The following is a 10,958-nucleotide window of genomic DNA, read 5'->3' on the forward strand; positions in this document are numbered from 1 at the left end:
TGATATCATGTCTCATTGCCAATTAGTGATGAGCCTAGTAAGTCACACACATACACAAGTTATCACCTAATTAAATATGATTTAATTAATTAATTAAAGAGTTTAATTGATTAATTAAATAGGTTTGGTTTGCAATTAGTTTGCAAAGTCCCTAGCATGACTTGAAACCAAATCTAGATTATTGGATATATAATATAAGTTAAATTTATATTTAAAGTGTTTAAATATGAATTTAATTAATGAGAAATTAATTAATAGAGATTGATTAATTAATTTATATTTGATATAAATTAATTAGAAGAAGAAAAATAATTATTTTGGGTTGAGAACTCAAAATTAAGACACAGGGGCATTTTGGTCATTTCACAGTGTGACACGTGGCACCATGAGATGGTGACTCATGGCATAACACATAAGCTTGCCAAATGTTTTTTAATCATGTAAGATGATTAAAATCAAGATTAAATATAGGTTTGACACTTGGCACAATGTGATTGGGTCACTTAAACCTAGAGCTAATCAAAGGGTGACATGTGGCAAGGGTTTAATGTGTTAACCTAGCTATATAAGTGTTGTTATGAGAAAAATAAAATACAACCAGCAGCCACTCCTCTCCTTTGTCACGCCATTTTGAGGTTTTTCATCTATTCTTCTTCATCTCTCATCAATTCAAAGAGATTAGCCATCAATCTCTTGAATTAAGAACGCTAGAAATTGTTTCTAGTGTCATGTTTACATCTTTAATCTCTTAAAAGGTAGAACTTAATTTTCTAATTAATAGAAAAAGCTTTAGAAGCTGTTCAAGGGCTGCCATAGGTGTTCTTGGTGTGGACAAGCTAGAGGGACAACATCTGGTGTCCTGAAGACGAATCTCAAAGGCGCAGACACACTGCAGTACATCAAGAGGTTAGTGTAATCGTTCTTAATTTAATCTAGGGTTCTAAAATTAATCTGATTAATTTTAAAATCTTAAATGGCAAATACAGATCCAAAAACATATTAAAAGAGTTTTAATATGTTGTTTATCATTGAAATCAAATAGATAAAAAATAAATCTTGCATGATGCATGTGACCCTAGGTGAAAATTTTTGAATTCAATGGTATAAACTTGTGTTTTTCACGCTTCCGTTCCTTCACCCCTAAACTGCCAAAATTTTAGGGATGCACACACACAAATTTTTTATTTTGTTTTCTTACACTTCCCACTTATTTCAAGGTATTAAACGTGACTTAAGTAAAAGAAATAAAAGATTGGACATTAACCTCTTTTGCTCACTCTTCCAAGTCTCCAAAACTTCCTTCTTTCTTCTTATTTTTGCTGGCTAGAGGATGTTCAAGTTGCAAGATCAATCTTTTGTGAAGCAAGGTTGTGGTTTTAAGGTGAGATGAGGTGGGATTTGGGAGTTTACTCAAGCTTCCATGGAGGTTGGGTTGGGGTAAAGTTTACGGCTGGTCTAGTTTTGAGGAAGAAACAGATTGCTTTTTGTTTATTTTTACCGCATTTTACCTCTTTTTAATTAGTTTTTAATAGCTTGTTCAATTGTGATTGGTGGGAGCACTTTTAATGACATCATATGATGTCATAATTCCTATTTCTTTCATTTTTCTTTTCTTTTCTTTTTTACTCATTTTCAATTTAATTTTTAGCAATATTTATTCACATTTTATGTCATAATAATTATTTATTTAATTGGACAAGTCGGCCAAAAATCATCTCTGAAGACGAAATGACCAAAATGCCCTCCGTTTGGCTTAACAGACTAAAATTGTCTGTACCGATTGAAAAATTTTTCTAATCATTTTCTTAGTATTCTAATGCCATAGAACCTCAATGACTCTTCCCTGGAGTTCCAAAAATTATTTTATGAATTTTCTCCCGAGTTTAGGGCTTCTAGTTGCGAGGACCGCAACTTCCCACTAGGTTACCCATCGCTAGGGCACCGGCTCATTTAACTTGGTTGTATTTTATTTCTAAAATTTTTCCTAAATTTTTCTTATTAATATTTGAGTTAATTATGGTTCCTCACTTTAGTTTAAATATTTTTTCAGACATTCTAACTATCCGGACCGACATCGGTCACCGGAACAATAGAATGTACGGAATTGCTACAGTGGGGGTGTTACACTGTCGGCTATGGTTACATAGGGATGGTTTTCATAGTCTAAGAGATTTTCTAAATTTAATTGTTAAAGCATGTGATGTTGTGAGCATGTGGGTACTTTGGTGATTAAGAATGGATGTACTTGAGGTCATCAAGGTTCAAACTTCCATACTCACTGGCCTAGTGGGCTCAGCTTAACTAATGCAAGAAAGGCCAAGAATGGATATACCTGAGGTTTTGAGCATTAGGAGTCAAAATTTATTGATTGAATTTCACATAAGATGTGATGAGCAAGTGTTGTTCATTTATATGTTGTTAAAAGTATCTAAGAAAATGTCATTTAAGGATGGTTAACAATATATAAGAATTCAATCCATCCAACTAGGATTTTCGTTTCCTACTATGAAAGTGTAGGACTCGCCAAGTTAGTGGGAGGACTAATTTGATTAAAAGACCATAATCATATTGGTGGTTAATTTACTTGATACAAGATAACTAATTTGAATCTTGCTTTTTTCTGCAGTAATTGAATCTGATAATTATGGCACAAAGATCCAACCCGTTATCACGCATACTAGATGACAATAGGCTCAGCGGACCTAACTTTTCTGATTGGCTAAGGAATTTGAGAATTGTTCTCAATTTTGAGCGTATAGGATACGTTATTGATTCTAAGATTCCTAGTGCACTAACACCTGAGGCCACAGAAGAAGAACATGACACTTTGAGAAAGTGGCATGAAGATGACATGCAAGCCAAGTGCTATATGCTTGCTTCAATGACTAATCAATTACAGAAGCAGCATGAGAAAATGCAAACTTCTTTTGAAATATTGAGTCGCCTTCAAGAGTTGTTTGGTGAAAATAGTAGGTTGGCTAGATATGAGATATCTAAACAACTCTTCAGAATGAAAATGCATGAAGGCCAGGATGTGGGAGAACATGTCCATACCATGATCCGGCTTATAGAACAGCTGGAGGCATTAGACTTTTCTATGGACTTTTCTCTTCAAATGGATTTGATCCTTCAATCCTTGCCGGAGTCTTTTGGAAGTTTTATCACAAACTTCCATATGACTAAACAAGAATGCACTTTGGCTGGTCTTCTGAACATTCTTGTAATTGCTTAAGCAATATGCTTGGCGGGAAGGGAAAGGAAGTGGCACTTGTTGCTTTTTCTTCTTCTGGTAAGACCAAGAAGAAAAAGAAAAGTAACAAGAAGAAGTCGTCTTCTGTCCCTGGTCCTTCTGGTAGATTGAGCAAAAAGAGCCAAACTGTGAAGAAGAAGGCAGAAGCAGCTCCTACTGACAAAGAAAAGTGTTTCCACTATTAAAAGGATGGGCATTGGAAGAGAAATTGCCCAGAATACCTGGAGTTGGTAAAGAGCAAGAAGGCAAAACCTTCTAAAGGTATAGCTATTTCTTATTTCTTAGATTCTGGTATTGCTTTTCATATTAATTTTGCTTGGGTCATTGATACTGGTTCTAATTCACATATAATTTCTGATGTGCAGGAACTAGTAAATCATAAGAGCTTGGATCATGGAGAAGTGAGGTTGAAGATTGGTGATGGATCAAGTATTGATGCCAAAGCCATCGGATCTACTTCTCTTATTGTACATAGTCATTTTGATGATAATGTTTTGTATTTAAAGGATGTTTTGTATGTACCTAATATGTATAAAAACATCATTTCTGTATCTAGTTTGACTAGAGACGATTATGAATTTAGATTCATAAATGATGTATGTACAGTTTATTATGATAATAAAATTGTATATTTGGGTTACTTGCACAATCGACTTTATTATGTTGATAATGAATGCAAAACAGCTCCAAGCACCGAATATGAAATTAATGCAACAGAAAATGTCAACCTTAATCTAAAACAACTTTGGCACTTAAGATTGGGTCATGTAGCAGAAGATAGGATCACAAAGTTGGAAAGGATGGGGATTTTGTCCACTTTGGGAAATGAACCATCACCAACTTGTGAGTCCTGCCTTCAAGGCAAAATGACCAGATCTCCCTTTGTGGGACAAGGGAAAAGAGCTAAAGATATTTTAGAACTCATACATAGTGATGTATGTGGGCCATTTAGAGAAATGGCTAGAGGTGGATATTACTACTTCATTACCTTCACTGATGATAAATCTCAGTTTGGGTATTTGTATTTAATGAAATACTAGTCTGAATCCTTTGAAAAGTTCAAAGAAATCAAGGCTGAAGTAGAAAATCAAACAGGAAAAAGTATTAAAGTTCTTCGATCTGATCGAGGTGGTGAATACTTGAGTACAGAGTTTGATGAGTTCCTTTGGGAACAGGGCATAATTTCACAATTGACCCCTCCTGGTACACCACACTTGAATGGTGTGTCGAAAAGAAGAAATCATACTTTGTTGGACATGGTACGCAGCATGATGAGTTTCACTGATTTGCCTATTTCCTTATGGGGATTTGCATTAAAAACTGCATAGCACATTCTTTATTGGATTCCAACTAAATTAGTTTCTTCTACGCCATATGAGATATGGCATTGAAGACAACCATCCCTTAAACATGTTAAGGTATGGGGTTGTCCAGCTTTTATCAAGAAGCTGAAAACTAATAAATTAGAAACAAGATCCGAAAAAGGTAGATTTGTTGGATATCCAAAAGACAATTTTGGATATTATTTCTATCTTCCACAATCACAAAGAGTTGTGATAAGTAGAGATGCAATTTTCTTGGAGAAAGAGTTTCTTCAAGAAGGTGGCAAAGGAAGGAAGATAGAATTGGAATTAGAGAATTCCACAAATGACCAATAACCTACACCCATGGATGTTAATCCAGTGGGAGAGCCTATGCCTATAGATAATACGTCCACAACACCGGTTCTTTGTAAATCTAGTAGAATATCTCATCCACTAGAGAGATATGGATTTCTTCATGAGAATGAACAAGAGTTATTTATTCATGAAGAAGTTGATCATGGAGATGATACTACTAGTTATGAAGAAGCTATATCAGATATAGACTCTTCAAAATGGTTAGAAGCCATGAAATCTGAGATGGATTCCATGCATAAGAACTAAGTCTGGGATCTTGTAGACCCACCTGAGGGTATTGCACCCATAGGATGTAAATGGGTTTTCCAGAGGAAGACTGGTCCTAATGGAAAGGTATAGACCTTCAAAGCTAGGCTTGTAGCGAAAGGGTTTCGCCAAAGGGAAGGAATTGATTATGAAGAAACATTCTCTCCCGTACCCATGCTTAAATCCATAAGAATTCTTCTAGCCATTGCAGCACACTATGATTATGAGGTTTAGCAAATGAATGTCAAAACTGCTTTTCTCAATGGTGTTATTGAGGACAACATATACATGGAACAACCCAAGGGTTTTGAATCCAAAGAAGGTTCCAAGGTGTGTAAGCTTAAGAGATCCATTTATGGTCTTAAGCAAGCTTGTAGAAGCTGGAATAAACGTTTTGATGAAGCCGTTAAAACTTTTGATTTTATTCAAAACATTGATGAACCGTGTGTGTATCAGAAGACTAGTGGGAGTATGACTACCTTTCTAGTGTTATACGTGGATGACATATTATTGATAGGCAATGATATTGGTATGCTATCATCTGTAAAAACTTGGTTGTCAAGTACTTTCTCTATGAAAGACCTTGGGGAAGCTGCCTATATTCTGGAAATTTGGATTTGTAGAGATAGATCGAAAAGAATAATAGGTTTATCCCAAAGGCTTTACTTGGAAAAGGTGTTGAAGAGGTTCAACATGCTTGATTCCAAAAGGGGATTGTTACCAGTTAGGCATGGGATTCACCTTTCTAAGGAACAGTCTCCCAAGACTCCTGAAGAAAGGGAAAAGATGGCCAAGGTTCCTTATGCTTCAGCTATAGGAAGTTTAATGTATGCCATGCTGTGTACTAGGCCTGATATTGCCTACGCTGTTGTGTGACTAGCAAGTTTCAATCCAATCCAGGTTTGGAACACTGGATAGCTGTCAAGAATATCGTTAAGTACTTGAGAAGGACTAAGGATTTATTCTTGATATATAGAGGAGGTGAACTTCAACTAGAAGGATTTACAGATTCTGATTTTCAATCAGATATTAATGATAGAAAGTCTATCTCAGGGTTTGTGTTTTTATGCAATGGAAGAGCTGTCTATTGGAAGAGTTCCAAATAGACAACTACAGCAGACTCCACTACTAAAGCCGAGTATGTTGTTACATGAGATGCTGCAAAAGAGGCTGTTTGGATCAAGAAGTTCATTTCAGAACTACAAGTGGTTCCTTCCATTGAGTCAGCAGTTCCTCTCTACTGTGACAACAATGGAGCCATTGCACAGGCAAAGGAGCCTAGGTCTCACAAGCGATCCAAACACATAGAGCGGCAATTTCATATTATCAGAGAGATAGTTGGATGAGGCGATATCGCCATGCAGAAAGTAGCTTCAGCTAATAACCTGGTTGATCCACTAGCCAAGGCCATGACACAATAATAATTAGACAAACATCTTGAGAATATGGGTCTTAGATACTGTAGTGAATGGCTCTAGGCCAAGTGGGAGATTGTTAGTTATGTGTGACCTAGAGCATGCACTAATCTTGTAACTTGTAAATAACAATATAAATATTATAATGGCAATGAACGTTTCATTTAAATGTTATGTGTGTTTAATACCATATTTATTTGAAATTATCCATTAGCAAAATGTTATGTGTTCTATTCTTCTGGGATAGGAATATGAGTGGCAGAATACATGGGACATTTGTTATAAATCAAAGTTCGTAGCTAAAGGATATTTTGGTGGGCAAATTATATCCAAAGAGTTGTCACCTCTTTTTATCTCCATTGATCAGTATGAGATACTGATGAATATGGAATGGTGAGCCTCATGCCATCTGATATGAGATATCGAGATAAATACAGTGGGCACTTATGAGATAAGTAGGTCGAACTTGTGACGTTCAGATAACATGAACATGGCGTTTACTCGAGTCAATAAAATGTTATCTATGTCATGCTAGTGCATATAATTCTTAGACCTGAGATGACACGGTTGTCTCTTATATGGGTGATTTGAGTTTGATACCACTTACATATCTGTACTGTGTATGGATACTTCAGTGTGTGTTGGCTCAGATTAGTCATATGTTGGGACAGGTGTTCAGTCAAGAGGGGATCCGTAGCCTTGAGTAAACAGGGTTAAAAGTCCTATGCGGATTTAAGCTGTTCTTGACAAGATTAAGTTCCTGGCCAGGACGGATGACTTTGTCAGGAAAGGTGTTTCCTGATGGTAAAGTCTTATATGTCAAGAATCAGACTTCAAATGAGTGCATAAGATTCCATACAAAGGGGTTTGACTCAACCATGACCCAAAATGGAATTGGGACATAATGCAGAGGGATTTTAGTGCATGGTAACGTATGATTAAAGGTTCATTATTAAGATATTTCTTGTTGCTAATTGGGTGGCCATCGCATGCTATGCTAGGTGTCAACTATGGTCTATGAGATGCCTAAAATGATTTGGAGAAATCATTTATGGTCTGGAAGAGTTCCAATGATATTAAGAGTTAATATCATTTCTCATTGCCAATTAGTAATGAGCCTAGTAAATCACACACCTACACAAGTTAGCCACCAAGTAAATTATGATTTAATTGATTAATTAAAGAGTTTAATTAATTAATTAAATGAATTTAGTCTGCAATAAGATTGCAAAGTCTTTAGGATGATTTGAAACCAAATCTTGCATGTTGGATGTATAATATAAATTGAATTTATATTTAAAGAGTTTAAATATGAATTCAATTGTAAGATTAATTAATGGAGATTAATTAATTAATTAATTAATTAATATGTAATATAAATTAATTTAAGGGAGAAATTATAATTTTGGGTTGAGAACTCAAAATTCAATATAATGGCAAAATGGTAATTTCACATGGTGACACGTGGCACCATGAGATGGTGACACGTGGCACCTATAGAAATGTGCCACTTGTCTTTCATATGATGGAAGACAACTTTTTGATGATTTAATCTTGTCTTGACAAGTTTCATAATGAGATTAAGACACATAAAAAACTAGATTAAATTGGAGCTTGACATGTGGCACTCCATTAATGGGTTTTGTCTCTTTTATATAAATTCAAGATAAGAAGAATTGACTTCTTCTTCTTCTTTCTGATGCATGCATTTTATATCATCATTTAGGTATAATTTTTGCACATAATTTACCCTTATTCATAGCTATTATTTTAGATATTAGTATATATTTAGTCAATTTTACAATTTTCACATTTCTTAGTTTAATTTTTGGAATTTATTTGCTTTGTAGGTTAAATCTGGAGAAATTTGATGAATTTTGATCAGAGTAGCCATTTGGAGGAGATTAAAGTCGAATTGCAAAAATTTTGAAGTTGAGTAAAAAATGGCCGAGAGCGACACAACCTGCAGCACAACTGAATTAGCTTATGTCGCAGGTTGTGTCGACCGTCAGATATTCACGCCGAGAGCGACACAACCCGCAACAAAACCCACGACACAACTGACTCGACTTATGTCATTTTTACTGGAAATAATTGACGTGGCATTTCCGTTACTCCAGCTTTTTAGCTCACTTTCTCTGGAATCTTCCCCCTTTTACCAATTCTAGGGCAGACCCTTAGCCTATATAAAGACCCATTTTATCATTTTCTTTCCATAGAGAGCAAGGGAGGCATTTTTGGCAAGATTAGAAAGAGAGAAGGGAGCACTTTCTGCATTTCTTTTTCCAGCAGCTGCAGATCACGTTTCTGCACTTTTGTGCAGCAGAATCTTCTGCAATTTGCTGGGTTTTTCTACCCCTTTTAGCTTACATTTCCATTATTTCTTCATTTCTTCATTTGGGTTTGTCTTTAAACAATGATTTGTGAGTAGTTGATTGAGATTCTAGAGATGGGTTTGTAAATATTGATTTGTTTTGTGGTTTTGAACTGATTTGGCCATTTAAATGAAGATTGTTATATTTTGATTTATTGCTTGTGTGCTTATGGCCTTGCTTGATGAATGGGCCCTCATTAAGTTAAGTTTTAATCCTTAATAGATGGACTGAAAAGTGAATATTGGGGATGGATAATCTTGCAATAAACTTTATTTTCTTGGTGTTAGAAATAAGCTAAGAAGATTAAGGGAAACTTTCCAAAAATCAATTTTATGCATTAATTGGGTTTTTGTTAGATTTGAAATACCGTGAAAACAGGATTTGATTTAACGAAAACCAATTTTGAGATGCTTGAAAAAGGTTTCAAAAATTTAAGAATTGATTTCCCTCAAAATTGCAATTCTCATGTGTTTGGCTAAATTAATGATAAACCACATGCAAACAATATTGAAAATCCAATCTCTAGAATCAATTTATTTTTTCTTGAAATTAGATATAAATCCTCCAAACCTCATAAATAGCAATTTCAATTTAAATCCAATTTAAATTTAATTCCAATTTAAATCCAATATCTAGAATTACTTTATTTTTTTTATAGATTTAATTCTTCTTAATTTCATAAATAGAAATTTCAAATTAATTTTTGGTAATCTAGTTTAATTAATTTTAGTTAATTGTTTGATTTAGCATTAATTCCTTAAATACCAATTTTAATTCCAAATTTCATTTTACATCTTTAAATTTTGTCACTCTAATTAGCTTATACTTTTATTTCCAATTTAAGCACAATTCCCTGTGGGATCGATATCATTTTTTTAAAACTATACTACTGTGACCCGTGCACTTGCGGATACACAACACAGTTACCAAGTTTTTGGCGCCGTTGCCGGGGAATTGTTTGTTTTAAGTTGGATTTTAATTGTTTTAAGCTAATTAGAATTTTTATTTTCTTTTATTTTCACTATTGTTCCTTGTGTTTTTCAGGTACTTTTCTTGTTTATGAGACGATCGAAAAGCACAAGTGACACTGAATTGTTGTTCAACCCAGAAATTGAAAAATTCTGTCGAGCCAACAAAAAGGAATACAAGAAAAGAAAAGAAGCAGAAAAAGAAGAACAACAAATATTTGAGCAAGAGGAGACAATAGAAAATATGGAGAATCAAAATAGAGCTATTGGTGGAGATAATGGAGGAAACGAGCAAAACGGGCAAAATGCTGTTGTTAATCAAAATGATCCTCAAAGAAGATCCATGTTAGATTATGCTTTTCCTAGATGTACTGATGTGAGAGATAACAGACCTATTATTGGAGCTAATCAATTTGAATTAAAAACTGGTCTTATTCAAATGGTTCAGAATTCACAATTTGGAGGTAGCCCACTTGAAAATCCTCATTCTCATTTGAAGAAATTTTTGATGATATGTGGTACACAAAGACAACCTGGAGTTTCTGATGAAGTTATTCGGCTCACCTTATTTCCATTCTCTCTTCGGGATTCAGCATTGGAGTGGTATGATTCACTTCCACAAGCTATTATAGCTACTTGGGAGTAGCTATCTCAAGCTTTTCTATCTCAATTTTTCCCACCTGGGAAGACCACTCATTTGAGGAATTTGATGGTAGCTTTTAAACCAAGAGATGATGAAACTTTGTATGAATCTTGGATGAGATTTAAGGAGCTTGAAAGGCAATGTCCTCATCATGAAATACCGAAATGGATGATTGTTCAGAATTTCTACACCAGAGTTACTCCAGCCATAAGAAACACAATTGATTCACAAGCAGGAGGAGATTTCATGAGAATGACAAGTGAACAATGCTATGATCTATTAGAGAAGATTGCTCATAATACCCATTTATGGGGAAATCCTAGAGCACTTGAGCCAAAGAAAGCTGGGATCTATGAACTTGACTCAGTTAGCTACATGAATG

The 10,958-nt window shown here is 34.8% G+C and overlaps 1 protein-coding gene and 1 non-coding gene across 2 annotated transcripts; one reads left to right on the forward strand and one right to left on the reverse strand.

Annotated features, from left to right (window-relative positions):
- The first annotated feature begins 2,644 nt into the window (after positions 1-2,644).
- LOC131180169 (uncharacterized) lies at positions 2,645-3,232 on the forward strand. Its single transcript, XM_058147797.1, has one exon. The coding sequence runs from the start codon at positions 2,645-2,647 to the stop codon at positions 3,230-3,232; it is 588 nt and encodes a 195-aa protein (XP_058003780.1).
- A 7,395-nt stretch (positions 3,233-10,627) lies between these two features.
- Positions 10,628-10,734, reverse strand: LOC131180411 (small nucleolar RNA R71). Its single transcript, XR_009149186.1, has one exon. It is a non-coding gene; the product is annotated as a small nucleolar RNA R71 (small nucleolar RNA).
- Between the last annotated feature and the right edge of the window lie 224 nt (positions 10,735-10,958).

This window comes from Hevea brasiliensis, chromosome 5 (assembly GCF_030052815.1).
Source record: "Hevea brasiliensis isolate MT/VB/25A 57/8 chromosome 5, ASM3005281v1, whole genome shotgun sequence".
Taxonomy (NCBI): domain Eukaryota; kingdom Viridiplantae; phylum Streptophyta; class Magnoliopsida; order Malpighiales; family Euphorbiaceae; genus Hevea; species Hevea brasiliensis.